The sequence below is a fragment of the Lutra lutra genome, chromosome 8, assembly GCF_902655055.1.
Source record: "Lutra lutra chromosome 8, mLutLut1.2, whole genome shotgun sequence".
Lineage (NCBI taxonomy): Eukaryota > Metazoa > Chordata > Mammalia > Carnivora > Mustelidae > Lutra > Lutra lutra.
The window spans coordinates 141,290,574-141,310,858 of record NC_062285.1 but is presented as its reverse complement, the minus strand read 5'-3'; the positions used below and the strand labels follow the sequence as shown (position 1 = coordinate 141,310,858).

General features: G+C 53.4%; 2 protein-coding genes across 10 annotated transcripts in view; one reads left to right on the top strand and one right to left on the bottom strand.

Moving 5' to 3' along the window:
• Nucleotides 1-5,604: 5,604 nt before the first annotated feature.
• Nucleotides 5,605-11,882, top strand: CDPF1 (cysteine rich DPF motif domain containing 1). 4 transcript variants are annotated; one of them, XM_047741349.1, is made up of 4 exons: nt 6,324-7,030; nt 7,105-7,312; nt 8,281-8,392; nt 10,366-10,657. In XM_047741349.1, exons 2-4 carry the CDS (start codon nt 7,200-7,202, stop codon nt 10,510-10,512), a joined length of 372 nt encoding a protein of 123 aa, XP_047597305.1. In that variant the 5' UTR covers nt 6,324-7,030; nt 7,105-7,199; the 3' UTR covers nt 10,513-10,657. The 4 variants fall into 4 exon arrangements, with proteins under 4 accessions (XP_047597304.1, XP_047597303.1, XP_047597302.1 ...); XM_047741347.1 differs by lacking the exon at nt 7,105-7,312 and having other exon boundaries at nt 5,615-6,374; nt 10,366-10,673; XM_047741346.1 differs by lacking the exon at nt 7,105-7,312 and having other exon boundaries at nt 5,624-6,374; nt 8,281-8,396; nt 10,366-11,882.
• A 2,014-nt stretch (nt 11,883-13,896) lies between these two features.
• The window catches only part of PPARA (peroxisome proliferator activated receptor alpha), a 63,230-nt gene continuing 56,841 nt past the window's right edge, over nt 13,897-20,285 (bottom strand). For all 6 annotated transcript variants that reach the window (XM_047741339.1, XM_047741340.1, XM_047741341.1 and 3 more), the window contains exon 8: nt 13,897-19,115. In XM_047741339.1, coding sequence (XP_047597295.1) covers nt 18,868-19,115 — 248 coding nt within the window. In that variant the 3' untranslated portion in view covers nt 13,897-18,867. The remainder of the gene's footprint in view (nt 19,116-20,285) is intronic.

Sequence of the window (20,285 nt, the reverse complement as noted above, 5' to 3'; positions counted from 1 at the left end):
TGACCGTGTTGTTCACGGTGTTGGTGTATGCTGGCAGTGAAATTACCCCCACTGCGCTGGTCGCCACCTTCCTTGTGCCCCATGACATCCCTCCCATGACCAACCAGAGTGACCTGTTTGACTCAGCCTGTGCCGTTAGGGAGGCCCGTGTGGTTTGCCTTCCAGCGTCCCTGCTGCAAGTCATAGCTCAGCGAGGCGGCTCGTCTGAGTGCACCTTGATCATAGCTCTGCAGGCACCTCGTTTTGTCATGACAGCCAATGATAAGCTAGTGAGAATCGCTCTTTTCAGCGCTCACTGCCTAGACATATATGGGATCCAGAGCGATTGGAGAGAAGATACCTGTGTTCTCGGAGAGAGGACCACGTGGCTAAGAGTGCACTGCATCTGCCAAAGCACGAGGAGGGTCCGGCGGCAGCTGGATCTAATAAAACAGGCCAGCAGGCACCTGCAAACCCACTTTTTGACGGCCAATGTGATTGTGATCCCCAATGCTGTGGACCTACGGTTGGAGGTCATCAAGAACGTTACCCACAACCCTGTGACACTCTTCACTGTACTTTTCATTATGCTGATGTACATAATCCTAGCTTTCTGGGCCTTGCACAGGGATGACATGGATCAGTATCTTCGGCAACATGTGATAATTCTACTTGATAATGATCCATATGACAAGGTGTGTTACCTCGTGACTGTTTTTACAGGAAGCCGTTATCGGGCCGGGACCAGGGCCGATGTCTTCATGCAACTTATGGGAACGGATGGTGCCAGCGATGTGCATTGTCTGAGCCATCCGTATTTTACAACCCTCTACCGCGGAGGCATCAACACTTTTCTCCTAACCACGAAAAGGGACTTGGGGGACATCCATTCCATTCGTGTGTGGCACAACAATGAGGGCAAATCCCCCAGCTGGTATCTAAGCAGAGTCAAGGTAGAAAATCTGTTCAGCCGACACATCTGGCTGTTTTTATGCCGGGAATGGCTTTGTATTGACACCTCCTTGGACAGAACATTTCGTGTTACTGACCCAGACCAGCCTATCAACAGAAAGGACTATTTCTTGATTGATTCAACTTACAAGCTGGGGAGAGATCACATGTGGTTCTCTATTTTCTCTGGCATCATTGCTAAACCATTCAGCAGGCTGCAGAGACTGTCCTGCTGTTTGGCAATGCTGATGGCCTCCCTTCTGTGTAATATTATGTTCTTTAATCTTGACAGAGCAGAAGAAATGGTTTCAAAGGGGGGGAGCTATGTCCGGTCATTGATGATAGGACTGGAAAGTGTCTTAATTATGATCCCTCTGCAAATACTAATAATTTTTGTCTTCACCTACTCTCAGAGGGAACCTCTTGTGACTTTAGAAAAGGTATCTCCCAGGAAGCATTATGTGGTACCCGAAAGTGGATACTGGGAGGAATATCTGGAAAAGTGGCATGCTCAGGAGACTGTGCATGCACCCATCATGGAAGCTTCCAAGTCTCCACCTGGGAAAAGACGGAGAGATCACAAGTATTTAGCCAAAGAGCCTTCCATTGCACGGCGTATGCATAAGAAAGGAGCAAGCAAGGCCACAGGTGCCAAGGAAAAAAATATAAATGCTAGTAACACAAACATAAATAACAATCAAGATGTTGCTCATGGAAAGCAGCCTTCCCAAGCAGGTCCTGTGGAACTCAAAAGGAAGAGCAGGATCGTTCTGCCCTGGTTTTGCATTTATATAGCTTGGTTCTTGGTTTTCGCCACATCTAGTATCTCTTCGTTCTTCATTGTATTTTATGGGCTGACCTATGGCTATGAAAAGTCAATGGAATGGCTCTTTGCATCATTTTGTTCATTCTGTCTGTCGATTTTTCTGGTGCAGCCATGTAAAATTATACTCTTGTCAGGCTTCAGAGCTGGTAGGCCCAAGTATTGTAAAAATCTTTCTTGGGCGGGCAGATTCGGCCTCACTGAGATCACACTGCGCAGCAAACTGAGCCAAGAAGAAATGGAAAGGCGACACCAGCAGATCATGGAGCTCCGAAGATCGAGGATGTACCAGCCCCTCACCGAAGATGAAATCCTAATATTCAAGAGGAAGAGGGCAATTAAGAGGAGGGCTTTCCTGTTCCTGTGTTCCGTTCTGACTCACTTCATCTTTCTAGCCCTCCTGTTGAGGCTCGTCGCCCTCCTGCGTCACACGGACAGCTTTCACTATAACCAGTTTGTTCGCGATCGGTTCTCTGTGGATCTCAGCTCGGTGACCAAGCTGGAGGATATCTACAGGTGGCTGAACAGCGTGCTGGTGCCCCTGGTCCACAATGACCCGAATCCAGCCTTTCTGCCCGACAGCTCCTCTAAAATCCTGGGGCTTCCGCTGCTGAGGCAGGTGAGGGCAAGACCTGGCGATAAACTCTGCCTGCCTGCCAACTTTGCCCAACCAGCATGGGAAGAGAAATCCATTGTCATCCCAGCTATGGTACTGACCCGGAAGACACCAGAAGCTACTCTAGCCTTTGGAACAGAGTTCTCAAGAGGCCTGAGGATAAGAATACCAATGGGTTTACTCACAAGCCTCCAGAGAAGATCTGGGGGTATGTCTCCCACGGACTCTTACACACCTACGGGTCGGGAGGCTATGCGTTCTATTTTTTCCCAGAACAGCAGCCTTTTAATTCCACCGTGAGGCTCAGGGAACTCCAGAGCAGCGAGTGGCTTGATGAGAAGACGTGGGCCGTGATTCTGGAGCTGACCACCTTCAACCCAGACGTCAGTCTGTTCTGTAGCATTTCTGTCGTTTTCGAGGCGTCTCAGTTAGGGGTTGTGAACACGAGCTTATCCGTGCACTCCTTCTCGCTTGCTGATTTCAACAGGGAGACTTCCGCAGAAACCTACTTGTACGTGGCCATTCTCATTTTTTTTTTAGCCTATGTGGTCGATGAGGGTTATATCATCATGCAAGAAAGGGCCTCGTACGTGAGAAGTGTGTATAATCTGCTCAACTTTGCTCTAAAATGCATATTTACTGTGCTGATTGTGCTCTTCTTTAGGAAGCACTTCTTGGCCACTGGCATAATTCGCTTTTACTTGTCGCACCCTGAGGACTTCATTCCGTTTCATGCAGTTTCTCAAGTAGATCACGCCATGAGGATCATTTTGGGTTTCCTGTTATTTCTGACCATTTTGAAGACCCTCAGGTATTCCAGAATCTTCTATGATGTGCGTCTGGCTCAGAGGGCCATTCAGGCGGCCCTTCCCGGCATCTGCCACATGGCCCTGGTGGTGTCCGTGTACTTTTTTGTGTTCATGGTCATCGGCTCCCTGGTGTTTGGTCAACACGAGTGGAACTACAGTAACCTGATTCATGCTACGCAGACGATATTCTCCTATTGCGTTTCAGCATTTCAGAACACCGAGTTCTCCAACAGGGTTCTGGGGGTCCTGTTCCTCTCTTCTTTCGTGCTGGTTATAATCTGCGTATTGATCAACTTAGTTCGGTCAGTGATGTTGTCTACCTATAAGAAAATGAAGCAGCCCGTGTATGAGGAACCCTCAGACGAAGCGGAAGCAATGACCTATCTGTGTCGCAAGCTAAGAGCAATGTTTAGGTTTCTGACCTTCCAACCCAGGGACAAAGACGAACCAGACTTCTTTGTCAACATGGTATATGGGCAGCCAGAGAAGAAGAGCCAGCGGTATCTGGGGCTGAAGACCAGAAACATCAATGGGAAGAAAATGGTTTATCTTGTTGTGTGATGAGTGACAGGGTCAAGACTCACAGTCAAGAGTCCCCCTAGATGATGGTTCTCCAGATGTAAGGAATATTCAATGGCTTGGCAGTGCTCTCCTCTCATGTCCTGCAAAATGCACATCCCTACACTCAGAAGTGTCTCCATCTTTGGCCTCTATTCCTGAATCTTGGGGTTCAGGGCATGTCTGCAACATGGGAGCCCAGAGCCTATTTCCCTCTAGAGGGAAACTCGGTGTCCTTGGAGTCCATAGATGTTTAGAGTAGTAGAGACCTGGAGTTGGGTGGGAGCTCTAAAGTGTCCCCACTCTAGTTCCCTAGGGTAGAGCATTTTCATTCTGCGACTGTCCTCTGGGGCTGGGTGTCAGTAGTTTGTAGGTCCCTCAGTCGCTCTGGGGGATCTCCTTGCAAAGCAGAGCTGGGAAACCCCTCTCAGCCCCTTGCCTTCTCCACCCCCCCATTTCACCCCCCCCAATCCAGCTGGGCCAGGGCTGGAGGAACCTTGTGCCCAGATCAGGATCTGTCTTTTTGCTTTTGATTCTAGGGATGGGACCTGAGGGTCAGAAGACTGAGCTTCCCATCTACTCCTGAGGGCTACTGCTAGTTAATACTGTGAAATGTAATAACTTTTTCCGGCCATTAGACATGAATTTTTTTCAACAACAAAAAGGTGTGTGTGTTTGTGTGTGTGTGTTTGTGTGTTTGTGGGGAGGAGTGGGTTCACACCAAAAGATAGTAAGTGTTCTCTATATTGAATGTAAGAATTTGTCCATCCAGGTCTTGGGCTTTGGGTAATTTACAGCATGGTGGATTATTGCAGAATAATAAAGCATATGTGGTTTATTGTTTAAGAGCAATATGGCTCACAACTCTTACAGTTCTGCTCAGAAGCATGTTCATTTATGTAGATGCCACTTTAAGCTTTATCGGAATTAAATGTGAGATTTCTCTTGTGAGACTTGCCGTGATTTCTGCGTGAGGGGTGTATGTACGGGTGGATTCTGCCTTCCCCTTGGAGAGCCAGTGAAGGGGGACAACCCAATAAGCTGGGAACAACTTTGTCCCAAGCCCTTGTTACTCACTCAGTGCCCCTGTGGTCCTGAGCTGTGCTGGAACGGCTCACAGACACGTACATGTGCTTTCCATGCCACTCACACAAGAGTGCCTGAAAGTCAGATTTGGATTTTCTTTTCTTTTTTAGGATATTATTGATTTGAAAGAGAGGGAGGGAGAGAGAGAGAGAGAAGAGGCAGAGGGAAAAGCAGAATCCCTGTTGAGCACGGAGCAGGAAGCAGGTCTAGATCCCAGGATGGATCATGATCTGAGTTGAAGACAGAGCCTAACTGACTGAGCCACCCACATGTCCTCTTTTTATCTATAAATATGTGGTTTCTTGGGAAACCATTTAAAAAATATTTTGAGATACTGCCAATCCTTTGGATTGGTTTCTTCTTATATTAAATGGTAGAGAGCTCAAATTCAAAATTAACTTTATTTCTGCAAAGACCATGATTTGCTCTTTCAGTATTTCCCGTAGCTCTCGTAGTCCATCTCCTAACTTGTGTAGCCTGTGTTAGGGCTTGAAAAGTATTCTAGAGACAAGGTCATGTATCTGAGTGGTTATAGGTCATACATGAAAAGCTTCATCCAGATGGTCCATCTTTGGGCAGACACAGAAAATAAAGTCCGCAGTATATAATCGTGGCTGTGATCCAAGGAATGCTCTTGCTGGAAGCACCCAGAGGTCCTATCTGCTAGTAAGAAAATCAGAGTGTTTCCTCAGCGCTCCCCGCGGTCCACATCCCGGAATTGGTGTTACTCCCAGAAATGTCTTGTATCTTCCTTAATTCTCAATTGCTCAAAGGAAAAAGGCCTAGTCCCCAGGCCTGGGGGCTTCAGGGGTCGCACAGTGCTTGGCATACATAGGAGCAGAGGGGCTTGGAGACGGGCACGTTGGGGAGGCAGGAGGATAGAGCGGGTCTGAGACTGGGGCACGGGACCCCGTGTGCCCTAGGGCCCTATGGAAGCTGAAGCTGGGCAGGCTCCGGAGACCCGGATCGTTGGGGCTCAGATCACCACTGGCGTCACAAGCCACACTGGGAGCAGCACATCGACATGTTCGAAGTGCACACCGCTTTACCGTGTCCACGGAGAAGGACAGGGCTCCCTTTGATCCTATCTTGTCTGCTGCCTGGGGTGGACACTGACACTCTTGCCTGTGGCGCTGGCCCATGCCTGGGGGACCGGGACTCACCTTTCAAGGGGGGTGTGGGGACAGGGAATTAGGGATCTAGGTTCAGGGCGCTCCAGTCCAGGCAAGTGTATAGCGAGACGATGCTGGACGCCCTCCGGCCGCCTGGATTCTTCGAAGGCGGGTGGAAAATCCAAGAAGCATCGGAGAGCCTCGGAACAGCCTTCAGAGCCGGTCCAGGGGTACTGCTCAGCCAGGAGGGGGGCGTGACCTTCCCTTTTCGCCCCTGCGTGGCAGAGGCGGAAGTCTATTTTGTAGAGGCGGAAGTCCTCCAGGAAGCCCCACGCAGGGGTGGGGGCGGTCTCGCGCCTGCGCTGTACGTAGTCGCCGGGAGGCGGAGTCGCGCAGGCGCTTCGGGTCGTAGGCCGTGTTGTTCCTGGCGGCGCTTCCAGATGGCGTTGCGGGCCGGTGTTGCCCGCGGTTGGGCGGTAGATGCTGAGGAGCCCAGGTTGCCAAGGTCCTGGGGCAGTCCGGGAGGTGCGCGGCCGTCCAGCGAACTGAGGCTCCGGCGGAGGGTCGCGGGTGACACCGCGGTGCAAGAGGGCCGCTGAGGGCGCGTCCTTCGGCCGTTCCCGGCCAGAAGCCCCGGGAGAGGGCGAGGGAGAGCGGCGGAGCCGGGGGCGGGCCCGGAGGGACGGCCTGCGAGTGCGCGCTCGCGGCCGGAAGCCCCGCTGTCGCCGGGGTGGGGCCCGAGAGCAGCGTGACGTGCGGGCCGTCAGGCCTTGTCCCGAACGTCGCCGGAGCGCCCGGCACGGGTCAGACGCTTCGCGGACCGCAGCCGGGCGGGCGGCAAGAGGAGCGCTGCGGACAGACGGGCTGACAGACACTCGGCCTCCTCAGAGCGCCCTCGTCAGAGACGCCGCTCGCGCCGCCGCAGGGCGCTTCGGGCGTGGGGCCGAGGGGAGCGGAGCAGCGGGAGCGAAAGCGAGGCGGTGCCCGTCGGGCAGCGCGGAGGACCCTGAGGAGCCGCTCGGGCTGTCGCGGCGAGCGAGCGGTGCCGGCCGCCGTCGGGCGCTGGTGGCCGGGAAGGGGCCCGCCGGTTCGAGGCCCGGGCCGGCCCTGCCTCGTCGCCGCTGCTGTGGGCGTTGGCCGCGCCCGCCGTGACCTTGGCGTGCAAGGGGCGCCGTCGGCCCGCGGGTCGGGAGCTTGCCGTGGCGGCTCGGGGACCGGCTGGCTCTGCGTCCTGAAGGGGACCCGGCCCTCTCCGGGGCCTGCAGATGGAGGCGGAGGCGGGGCGCCGTGCCCCGGGCGTGTTTTCGTGCCGGCTCTGCGCGCTGACCGCTCCCTACAGCTACGTGGGGCCGACGCCCCCCGACGCCCGCGCCGTCGTGTGAGTCCTCCGGCTTCCCGCGCGCCGGGCCGGCTTGGGGGGGGCGCCGCGCCCCGGTGTGGCGGTGGCTGCGGTGTCGCGTCGTGGCCCCACCGCGCCTGGTCTCTGGACGCTGCAGGAGTGACCTGCCGAGGCGCGGGGCAAGGCTCCTCCAGAAGCTCTGGGCCCCTTGGTCCGCGCGGGGAGCAGCACGTGCTTCGGGCCGCGGCCGCTCCACACCTGGGCGGGGTCCGCCGCGGCCTCTTGCGTGGGGCTGGGCCACGTCGCCGCTCGTCCCGCTTCCTCGGCGGACCTTGTCAGTGGGGAGCCTTCCCGCCCGCTCGCTCTGAGGGGACTGAGCCCTCAGGTCCAGCTCCCAGTGGACCTGCCCGGAATCAGCCTGGCGCCAGCCGCTGCGTCCCGGGGCGTGGTCTGGACCTCTGCAGTGCCCCTCACCGGCGGCCGCGCTGCGGGAGGCCGGCCATACGCTGCCCCCGGTGCGCCGCGGCCACGGGCCCGGTGGCAGGCGCCAAGGCTGGCTTCCGGGTGGGCTCCTCTGCTGACCAGGAGCCCGGGGTGCCCTCGCAGGACCTGTGGGTCTCGGATGTGCGGGCGCGGCCCGCGTCGTGGGCAGGTGTAAGGCGCCCGGTTCTCCCTGCGTGGTGCGGCAGGGCCCGGAGCGCTGGGACGGAGGCTGTGCTCCCCGCGCGCGCCCCAGCGGGTGGAGAGCGGTCTGGGGCCCGGGCTGCAGCAGCCGGCCTGCCCGCGGCCGAGCCTCGGTTCCCCCGCCACGGCTGGAACACGGGTTCCAGCCCGCTGCCCGCGGCTTGCCTTTCTGCTCCCACTCGGGGGCACGGGGGACTGGCCCCTCGGCTCATGAACCCACCCAGGTGTGCGGGCTCTGGGGAGGTCCCTTCCGAGCCGCTGCCCGGCTGCCCTCGGCAGAGGCTGCGGCCGTTCTGACCTCGGTGTCGCGCACTGTCCTGCAGCCTCCTGGAGGAGAGTTACGTCCTGAAGGACCCGTTCACCTCAGACAAGGACAGGTTCCTGGTCCTCGGCTCCAAGTGCAGTGTGTGCAGCCGGCTGGTGTGCGTGGGCCCGGTGGGTAGCCTGTGTGGGCTGAGGCCGCCGCCTCTCCCTCCCTCCCCCTCCCGCCCCCCTCCCGTGGCTGGGACCCCAGCTTGATCGTGGGAAATGTGACGTGTGAGCCTTCCCCGGGGACAGTGTGAGCGCCAGCCTCTCCTTGCCATGATCCTAGGAGCCCTGCCACGTCGTGTGGTGGGAGGCCCGGGGTTCTTGGAGGCCAGCTGGTGCCACTCATTATGGATGAGTCCTGCAGACAGGCAGGGGGTGGGCGGGAGCTGGTCACACGGTCTCAGTGTTGGCCAAGCGGTGGGTGCTGACGCCTCTCCCTCTCCCAGCCATGCCAGCGGCCATTGTGCTTCTCTCCGGGGGACGGTGACCTTCTTCCTACTTGTCCTTGGAGGGACCGTCCAGAGGAAGGAACTGTGCTTACGCGAGCAGTTGTTGCGGGTCAGGGCCTGTGCTTGGGGCCTGTTTTCCCAGGGCAGATTCCTTCGGTCCTGCCCCAAACCTTAGCTGTGCAAGGTAGCATTGCCCCCATCTCATAGGTGAGGACACGGAGGTTCGAGAGGCCGAGTAGGCGCAGGACACCAGGGTAGTGAGCTTGTCATTGGACAACCCAGGGACGGGTGGACCTGAGCCCTGTGGCCGAGTGCTGTGGCCCCTGTAACCCGAGTGACAGGGCCGAGGGCGGCCCCTGGGCATTCCGCTAGGGGGCAGAGTGTGGACAAGGCTGCTGCCTCACAGACCAGGCTTAAACATCAGCCTCTGTCCCTGAGGGGTCGGGGGGATGAGATTTGATGGGGTGAGACGAAGCCTTGGCAAGGCAGAGGCCTGCGTGTTCGAGGACACGGGGTGGCATGTGAGGACTCGGTGGGAAAGAAGCAGCTGGGAAATGCAGACTGGAAAGGGCAGCTGGGCCGGGGCGGGCAAAGCCTTGAATGCCACACTTAGCCGTTGGGGCTGCGCTTGGTGAGCAGAGGAGAGGGTGCCCTGTGTGGTCTCCAAGGTCTCCTGTGTTCTTGGAAGACGTGCTTGGTTGGTGGCGAAGTCCCCTCTCTCACGTGGGAACAGCTTTTCTCTGAGTACTACAGGAAGGACAGCCTTGTCTCAGCTGAGGCGCACCCTGAGCTGCTGCAGCAGACAGACCCCCAAAATACAGTGGCTGGATCGCGACAGTCTTCACTTCCTTTTCGTATGCGTAAGCGTCCAGAGCAGATGGCGCCACAGCCATTCTCAGAACACAGCACAGCCAGTGGCAGAAGGGGCTGGGAAAGTAGTCTTTGGACGGGGCCCCGGGCAGTGAATCCTAGGGGTTGCGTGGCGGAGGATGGGTGCAGGGGACAATGGCCGTGGTTGGACAGATCCGACCTCCTGCCCAGACCAGCCGCTCGCCGGTGGCCGTTTTGGTCTGTGGAGCTGTGCCCAGCACCGGTGGTCACCAAGCACCTATCGCACTGCTGTGATAACCAGGAGAGGGAAGGACCTAGGGTCTCTGACAGGTTAGGTGTGGCCCCGGTTCCATCTTCTCATTGTTTCCATGGCACCCGTGGTAGAGCACGGTAGTCCCCAGAGTGTGTCTGCGCCATCCAGGCCCTCCCACCTGGGTTGACCCAGGCCTGCTTGCCTTGTTCTCTCCCACATCTTCACCAGTCTCACTGGGTGATTCCCACATGCTCAGGAACCCCCCAATATCCCACTGCTTGCAGGGCGGGGCTGGTGGGGATGCCTTACCTGCTTTCTCCTCCCTGGAGGCCCTCCATTGTCTCTTTTTGTCTTAGGTGATGACTGCACTCTTGGAGGTGGCTGGCTAGTCCCCGGGCCGCGCTCTCCCTCCTGCTGTTCTGGCCTTGGCCGCCACCTCCCTGACACAGCTGCCCCTGCCCTGTGCCCCCTGCCCCCAATACGTGGTGAAGGACTAGCCTCTGGGAGAAGTTGCACCCCCCTGCTCTGTGGTACTTAGTCCCTGTCCTTCCCCTGCCCTCTTTCAGGAATGCAGTTTATTCTACTCCAAGAGGTTTTGCCTCCCCTGTGTCCAGGAGAACATGGACGCCTTCCCTCAGGAAATCCGGCAAGACTTGGAGAAAAGGAAAGCTCCATCAAAGAGGCCGGCCAGCCAGCCTGGCTCTCGGACATGAGTGCAGCCTGATGCCAGGTTGGCAAGAGCGCCTTGCACAGAGCTCTGGGGCCGAGCTGGGAGCCGTCGTGCCCAGCCTTGTGTCGGGACAGGCAGGAGCAGTGTGTGCAACTGGAGTGAGCTGGGGCCCAGCCTGCCCCAGGAAGGTGACTGGGAGACGCAGAGAAGGCACTCAAAAGGCAGACCTTGGACCAGACATCCCCCAGACCCGACCCCATCCAGAGCCCTCTCGATGCTGAGACCGCAGGGCAGGAACTGAGGAATGGCTCAGAACTGGCACAAAGGGAGGCCAGGGCTGGGCCTGCTGGCCCTTTGGCTCTCCTCCCAGACCTGAGGGCTCTGGGCCTGCCTGCAGGGTCATCCCCTGGCTCCTGCTTACAGGCGACAGACCTGGAGGGGCCTTTATGCCCTTCGCATGATTTCGTCAGATCCAGGAGTTGCCTCCAGGTAATATGCTGCTCTGCCTGGCCGAGGACACAGGAGTGAAGGGACAAAGCCCACTGCCCTGGTCCAGTAGGGGGAGGCCCCTCTGGTCACACTGGGGGGTTGTGCTGTCCGTGCTCATGCAGAGGCAGGACAGCTGGGTGGGGACTCTTGCTTTCTCCATCCAAGGAAGTGAGTGTTCATGCAGGGAAGACCTCACTCAGTCAGATGGTTCACAGGGAAGTGACCTGTGGGAAGGTGCCTGAGGTGTGTGGGGGAGCTGCAGATGCAACTGGGGGTCCAGGGGCGGTGGAGTTTCACTTCACATCCTCGTGTGAATCTTGTTTTAAATCTTTAATCTTTAAAACCTCGTTTTAAATCTTGACCACACGTTAGATCCGTAATTAAAAACCCAGAGAGCCAGTTAATGTTTTGAAAAGTAATCCTTCCCCAGAAACATTTGCGAGGCAGATGTCCTCCTTGGCACTCTGGATCTGGCGTGGGTCGGGGGCTGGGGTGTTGCCACATGAAGCCTCTTCTGTCCTGTCTGTCCCGCAGGCTCTGGCTCTGGCCCCAGGCCCAGTCCCATTCCAAGGCAGAGCAATGCCTTCCCCTGCCTTCCCTTCGCTCACACAGAGGCTCACAACTTGAGGTGCTGGCTTGCCCCTCTCCACAGGGGACCCCGCATCAGCTCTGCAGGCTCCTGTAGGCGGCCCCAGGGCACTCATCCCCCCACAGATACTCCTGCCCTGTGGCCTCCACCTTCGCCATGGGGGACACACTGAAGGGTGCATTTGGCTCTGCTGGCTCTCAGAGGGCCGGAGCTGTTCTATCTTTGCCCGTAACTGTTCTATCTTTGCCTGTAACTGCCTGAAGGTCCGCTGACGCTGTCCTGGGGGGCGCCAGACATGGGTTTGAGAAGAGAATGAATAAAGAGCTTTTATTGGCTGATGGGTGCACTGGGTTTTATTTTCAGATGCTTCCCCTGCGTCACATTACTTTAGACGAATGGCTGTCATCCTGGGGCCACAGGATGTCCTAGGTCCATTCTGTGCGCCAGAGGACAAAAGGACTAGAGGTGAAGACCCATGGGGGAGTGGGGTGCGGGCTGCTCTGGGCCGAGGGCAGATGCTACAGCCGGGGACTCAAACTAAACGTTCATCTCATGGCATCACTCAGAACTCACCAACTAATTTTAAAAATAGTTTTATTTTTTAAAACCATTAAGGCAACGCTGTACCCTGAAATTAAATCCTTACATTCATCAGTCTTACAGTAGGACATTCCAAAGCTGTACATTCCCATAAATTCAGTATATAAATCAGCATACATGATCAGTTCAATCTCCTAGCAGGAAACAATAAGACCGAAGATTTTTTAAAAATTAAAAAGTTATAGTCATTTTCTAATTGCTTGGAACCGCTATTGGTTAATGTGACTCGGAAGATTCCATTTGCTCTTCTGTGCACACCCCTGCTCCCTGAGGCCCTGGATGCCCTCTCCGCCCAGACCCAGAGAGAGGCCCCCAGAACCTGCTCTAAAAGATCTCCTTTGGAACTGCCCCTGTTTAATATGAAGACAAGGGGTCTACCAGCCCCTGAAGACTTGGAGAGTATAAAGCACCAAAGTGTGGTAACGATAAACACACCAAGAAACCAAGCTCAGTCTTGCTTTGGAAATCTGCACCCATCTAATGTTCTGACATGTGTCGGTCAGTTTCTCTCAGCACCATGGCCCTGTGGACATCAAGAAGTTCTGCTGAGATACTGAGAATGACCCAGGGGGACTCACGGGGCCCGTAGTTTCTGTTCTATGCTTTAGGCTGGGCCATCTGGGCGTTGTCAGAGAACCAGTGGTGCAAATATCCCATCCGAAGATTTTGGATTGCCCAAGTACTTTGGTAATAACCCACAGGTAGTAATTCCCTGAAGAGCAGACTGCGACCCACGGCCCAGGAATAGTTCAGGTCTTCATCAGAATACTGCTGGGGGCAGTAAGTGACTCTGGACCTGGGTCTCTGGCCCCTTTGCGGGGAGAGACAGTGAGGACAGACTCAACTTGTGCTTGCATGTGAGGCACGATGAGGGGAACAGATTTTTACAGGGAAATAAACTGCATGGCTTGGGAGAGACAAAAAGCTGTGTGTGTGTGTGTGTGCGCGCGCACACATGTGTGTGCGATCGTATGTCAGTTATATTCCAGCATCCTTTGTGTTTCCGGTAGGTTCCAAGAGCCAGGCTACTAAGAGTATATGTCAACTAATACTGATTTCAAAAGAATCCAAATCTTTGTTACTAGATGCATGATTATCAGTTAGTAAAATATTTATACTATTTCTTAAACTTGAATCCTAGTATTTAAGATATAGCTACAAACAGTTCTATGTACCATACAGTGTAGGAAAAATAATGCTCAAACGCAAATACTGTGACCTTACTGGAAAGGGTACTGAGTGGTATTCATCTATTGTGAGGTAATTTTTTTTTTTTTGTTAATTTGTTTTTAGGCCTGAAAAAAAGGCAGACTGTGCTTTTTAAGAGAAGATAGTTTCCAAAAGTGAATGATTTTACTTTGGAAAGATTGGTCACTCGCTTATCTTCAAGGCCTGAAGCTTGACCTCCCTGCCCTGAGAAGGCCATGCTAAGGCTGGAGGACGCCTCCAGGCCCAGAGCCCTCCCCTCGGGGCTCACCTGGGTGGGTGGCTCATGGAGGGGGGCGGGTCCCTGCGCTGGTCTGCACAATGCTGCAGTCTGTTGAACTAACGAATTAAGGAAGTTTAGATATTGGGTGTGAGGAGAAGGGTAAGGGAGGAGGAGGCTAGTATATTCCCTTCTCTGGAGAAGCACTTGGGGAAGTTCTTCACACCTGACCCAAACTAGAAAACATTAAAAAAACCTGATCCAGGTCTTAACCCTATCTCTGACATTAAAAAAAAAAAAAATTAGATTTTTTTTTTCTTTTATTTTGGCAGATAATGCACTGAACAGCTAGTGGGCCACTGGAGTCCTTGATGTTCCCCATTGCTTCAGTCAAGATGTGACTTTGAACGTGGGTGCAGGTTAGTCTGTTCTGTTTGGCAAGGAATTCCAAAAGGATGTGGCTGTATGTATTTCAGCTGGGCCACATTACATGGTCCCCCCCACTTTCCTGAGGTAGGGTAGTACACAGTGACACTTGTCCTTGTCCTAGACTGAAATGTCGAGAAGCAAATGGTCCGCTGAGAACCCCACGCCAGACCTGAGAAGGCATTCCAGGCCTCATGCTGCAAGGGCAGCTCAGACCGAACCCTGGCCGCCAGCCTCTCACTTGCTGTCCTGATACGTGGGCCACCCCCAAAGCCTTTACAAGCCTCGGCCCACTCCACGGAAGTATTAAGACACCCAGCTGCACTGCACAAAAACAGCGTAACGGAGGGAACTCTAATTCCTTAAAATGACACATGAAGATTGTCTTTTTTTTCTTCTTCTAAAACTTTCAATATCACCTCTAATTTGCATTGTGGTTTCCAGAGAAATTAATGGATCCCCTCTCCTGAGTCAGACGAAAGTTCACTGCCTTTGTTCTTACTCCAGTGCGTGTCACAGGCTGGAGGTCAATGACCATTTTCCTGAATTCTATTAAAATGGCACCTAAATATATATAATAATGTATATGTATTTATATCCCAGCAAAAAAAACATAGGCTGCAACCTTTGGAGCCTGGCAAGAATCCTTAATCCCAGGGGAGCCCTATAAATCAGCTTGGACCAAGAGTTCCAAGAAGCGGGGCCACATTTAAGAGGAGAAGAACAAGCACAAGGGGCCTGGCTTTGGAGCCACCGGTGCCGGGCTGGGCCGACACTGTGAAGACTCGGTACGTGGGAAAAAGCTTCCACGGACACTTGTTAATAATCAGTAAGCTCTCGTGGGTCGCACCGATTGTAGCTGGCGACTTGCACAGCGGGATGTCCTTGCCGTCCTGAATGGAACCACAGCTGTGAACTTAAAGGCTTTAAGCAAGTGACCCCTCCGGGAACACCTGCAGTGCGGGCTGGTTGAAGCGGCGCACCCTCTCTGAACCGGCTTCTGTCAGACATTCCGGAGACGGGTGTGGCCACTGGGTAGAGACAAAAAAAAAAAACACACCAAAACCCAAAAAACCAAAAAACCACAACCATCAGTATGCAGTGGATAGGTATCTAAGGTATCTAAGGTGCTTGGTGGTTTGAAGAAGTGAGGAGGAGGCAGGAAGTGCCCAGAGGCAGCACAGAGGCCCAGGTGCGCGTTGGACAGTCACTGCCCAGTTAAGTCGGCCCGGAGGCATCTGCTTCCAGCCTCGTCCGGAAGGGTCTCTCCCTGAGCCAGCTGCCGCGGCCAGCAGCTACAACCGAGGAGCAGGGCGGGTCCCTGTGGCCAGTCACTGTTCCCACTTCTTGACCCAGGTCATGCGCCACCTCAGGGCCACCAAACTGGGGCAGCAGCTTCTGCACGTGTGTATCTTGGAGGCACTCTTTAAACTACCAAAGGGTCTTTAAGGGGTCACATGACCTTCCACCTCTCAGTGTGCAATCAAGCAAAGGTGAGTAACTTTGGAATCTTACTCACAAATGATCTGACTATAGGTGCTGCAAAAGGACCCCGAGTGTTTCATGTACCTTAATTTTAACTGTGTCTTTAGATGTACTGTATTGAGGTAGCTGTTATGCTATAGATTTGGGGAAACAGTAGTGGCTAAATTAATAGTTTACTTATCACACATTAAACAAAGGATTCCACTTGTGCCTTGCTTGAGCTTCTGTCCTGATCTTAGGATGCTGCCCTGTCTCTGGAACCCCCACACCATCCTTGAGGCTGTTTGTTTCCTTAGAGTTTCAGCTGGCCCAGTGTAAGAAACGCATCCAAAATGCAGAAAGATATATTCTTGTTCTCAAAACGAGGAGTCCCTTTAAAATAGCTCTCGTAGGCATTCCTGAATGCACTGTGCACCAAGGTTCTTCTCCTGGACTTCACATTCTTTTTGATATATGTACACCTGCTGTTCAGGGAGATGCCTGGAGTGCATCTCATCTGAGAGCTATAAGGCCACAGGGAAACTCGAGAGCAAGGTGGGAAGAAAGCAGCAGCTCACTGGCACTCTGAAGATTCCCAAACCGTCCCTGCCTCCCGCTCATGCTGGTACATTCGCTTGCTTGCTGATTTTGAAGATGCTGGGCTTCCCCAAAATGGCCACCGGTGTGCACAGCCCTCAGCGTGGCAGGGGCAGGATTCTGCGTGTGGGATACCCAGCTGGAAGTGCCCAGGAGGACGAAGGGGAGGGACACTGTGGGACTAGGGAGAGAGGGCCAGGCCGGCTCCCAAGCTGGAGCTGGCTGCTGGGTTCAGGAATTGTCCTTGTCAGGCCTACAGACAAAGGGTGTTGGTAATTTTGTGGTTTCTGAGGCATCTGGCACTTGTGGCTACAGATGGTGACTTGTCTAAGGGTGTCAAGGTGGTGGCATGGGGAGCTGCATCGCGTGCCCAGTTCCCCAGCAGAGGAGGGGCTCTTTGCCCTGGTCTGAGGCTCTCAAACCTGTTCTGTCAGATCTACCCCACTTCATGCTGATGTCTGCTGAAACCCAGCAGGCAATAAATGTGCTTTAACGAGCCCCTACTGGAAATGCGACAGTATTTTGAACGGGTGAATAATTTGCCCATATCTGACAAATCTGGTCTGAGAAATCTTCCATTAGGTGGGCTGAACATTCCGCATGGCAATCTGTGACTGTTATTTAAAACGAACAAGAATCTGTGATTTTCTTCCTATCTGTACCAGTGAACAAATTTAAGTGACTTTCGAGCCGCAGTCTCTGCAGCCTCCTTTGTGGTCTCACCGGGAGCATCTCTGGGCGTCTCGCTGGGCCCCAAGAGAGCCAAAAGCTCACTGACACTAGGAACGCAGAACCCATGCCTTCGGTAGCAGAATGCATGAGATAAGGAGCTTTTTAAAAAGTAAGTTTTATGGAAACAGAACCATGAATGGGCGACTTTCGTGAAAGCCTGAGCTCGAGGGTCCCTTTCTGAGGCCATGTCTCTGAATGGCATCCACGTGGGGCATGTGAGAAGAAAGCCAGTGGACGACGGAGGTGACACAGATGCAGCAGCGGCCCAGGGGGCCTTGTCTTAAGGAAGAACGCCCACACAGACATGCCCTCTGGCTTTGGGTGACCTCTTGACGGGTGTCATTCATACGTGGAAATACTTTTATTTGCTTCCAACAGATCCCTTGATTGGACCTCTCAACAAGATAAAAACGAAAACTACCACTAAGGTTTAATTTTGAGAAGGATGTGCCTGTTGTCACATTTGCCTTTTCTAGTTGAAATCTCGCAGTTTTATCATTCTCGCTCCTTTCGCATTTCCAGGATGCTGACCTTAGGATCTTGATCAATCTCAATCCTAATCATTCCTCGACAGCAAGTAGTAGAGTGACCTTACAGAGACAAGTCTTCTGGAGACGGAGGGGGAGGGGCGCCAAGGGCACAACCAGGTCGTAAGAGCTGCCAGGAGGCAGGGGGTCAGAGGCAGGTGGCCGGGGCGGGGGGGGCTCCCCCACACCCCTCCTCTCCGGCTTCCACTTCAAGCTCTGGCAGGCTCAGGCCTGGCTGGCCTGGAGGGCAGGGCAGCTGCAAATCCCCTCACAGGACACTTACGTACTATGGTGGACAAAAAGAGAGAGTCTTTCTAGATCCACATGCTCTGGACGAGAACCATGAGGAACACTGCTTTCATAACCACACCGGGCTTTAGGCTGAAACAAGTATCTCAGATGTCAGGAAAGCTGCCTTCCGTATGTAATCGGAAAACTGCCCCATGAAGGACACTGTGTCTGCCCCCCTCCTTCTCCACATGGTCCCCCCAGGGCCCATGCTCTAAAGTCCTGTTTGTCTCACCTTCTACGCTCGGGTGCAGCCACTGCCACCAAGAGTTAAAAAAAATAAAGCTGCGTACTTTAGAAAGCAACACAGGAAAAGACCAAGGAGCTGCACTGACACACGGGGCCCAGAGGAGCACTGACAAGCAACTTGTCAGTTCGCCCCTCAAAACGCTATCATGGCCCCCAAACTACCTGACTCAGTTGGTTCCCATTTGATAGGGAGCAGGTCAGAGGGACGGAGAGCTGACACACTTCCCGTTTGTCTTGCTCCTGCTGCCCCGACGCCAGCTCAAAGCAGGCAGAGAATCGATTCCAGGGGCCGTCTCGAGATGCGGCTTTCTGGGATGGTCTACACAAGCCTGCCAACAGGCCCTTCCACCTAAGTCACAACCATGAACACAGTGAAAACCAACTGACTGCTGCGTTTGGATAGCTTATCAAAAGATCCTTTGAAATTTTAAATCCTATGATTAAGAAACAGCATGTTGTCTGTCTTCAAATTCAGGAAACAGAATTAAGGTCTTTCCAATAAATATTTTGCTGCTTTTTAAAAAATACTTAACCTTTGGATTCATCTAGATTTATAGGATTATAAAAGTTAAAAAGTGCTGATTAGTTTAAAAATGATAAGGGAGCACAACAGCCAAAGGTTGCAAAAGGAGAAGACAGACCACATATTTCGAGATCACCAGTTAATTCAGTGCTACGTTATTCATGTGATATCAAGAAATCTGCATTGATTAACATCAGGTGAGTTAAAATCAAACCACTGGGCATCATTCCCCTTCATTTCCTAAGAAAAACTGCTTATAGATACCTGTCCCCACCAGTCCAATACTTTGCACGCTCTCAGAAGTACTGGTGTGAAAAAGAAAGAAATGTGGTCTAGGGTTCCGGTTACCTAAGGCTCGTCGGTCCCATTCTCTAAGGTGAAAATGGTGGAATTTGTGCATAGCGGATGTTGCTCCCGTTCCCCATCTGTAGTGCTGTCGACTTCAGAAGTCCTTGGCAACGTGGCCTGGGTGTTTTACCTTCAACCCATCAGTACATGTCCCTGTAGATTTCTTGCAGCAGCGGGTGCAGGGCGGCGTCAGACTCGGTCTTTTTGATGACCTGCACGAGCTGCGCGTGCTCAGTGACGAGCTGCCGGAGGTCTGCCATTTTTTGAAGGAGTTTTGGGAAGAGAAAGATGTTGTCCGGGTGGTTGGTCTGCAAGTGAAGTTTGAGCACGTGCACAATGCCCTCCTGCATTTTCTCGATGTGTCCCACGTTTAGAAGGCCGGGACGATCTATTCTCAAAAGAAAGAAGAGATGATCGTGACAATCACCCCACTGATGACTCATAACTGTTTATCGGTCGGGGAAACCAGACATTCCTGCTTATGGGGCCTCTCATTGCTATTCCAACCTTGCGATAATGTCGACTCGGCTGGAAGACAGAACTCAATTCTGCAAAAGTCACTGGGACTGTTGCGTAGATGGGACAAACACTTGGTCCTAAATATTTGTATACTGCCTTAAGTCGACCAACTACTCTACAGCATGGCCCTTTCATTTTGGGTTTATCTCATTACCACTGGTCCAGGGAAAAACCCAAAAACATTAGGAGTAACCACATATTACAATGATGATTAAAACAACCAGTTTTTGCATAATATGAAGTGAAATACTTCTTCTTGAGTGAAAACTAAATATTTGGTTTCAAGTTTTCCATAACCGTGTGAAGGAGTGTGACTGTGTTGGATTGGGTTTTGTGGTGTAGCGCACTGTAAGGGGTAGGAATGCTATGAGTCTTCCGATATGAGTCAGCTGCATAGAGGAGTGACGTGTGAGTGGCAGATGCCAGCTGTACCAGATGCTGCTGAGCCCCAGGGAGGCCTGAGATCTGGGGCTGGCAGGTCAGCAAGCACACCACATGCCCACCCTGGGGATGCTCAACCGCAGGCACTGGACCTCTCGGGACAGCCCGAGAACATGTGTCCTGCCTTGGGTCCAGAACCCACCTTGTCCCTGTCCCTGTCCCCATCCCTGTCCCCCTGTCCAAGAGGCAGTGCTCTCTTTAAAGCCTCAGTCCTTACTAGGATTGTTAAAAGTGTTGCAAAGGATGTGGATTTTTTCGTTGCTGTTTTTGGTTTGAAATGAATCTAATTACTCACCTTTTAAACAGATTAAAAGAAACAGAAAGTGAATCCCCCTCGTAAGGTTTAATGTGTATCACACTTGATCCTTTTCTATAAATAGGATTGATCCATGATTTTTTTTTTGAGTGAGAGAAAGAGCGCACATGGCAGGAAGGGGCTGAGGGAGAGAGAGAATCTGAAGCAGGCTCCCCGCTCAGCGCAGGGCCTGATCCAGGGCTCGACCCACTACCCTGAGTTCATGACCTGAGCCGAAATCAAGAGTTGGACACTGAGCCGCCCAGGCACCCCAGGACTGATACAGGATTGTAATTTCTTCTA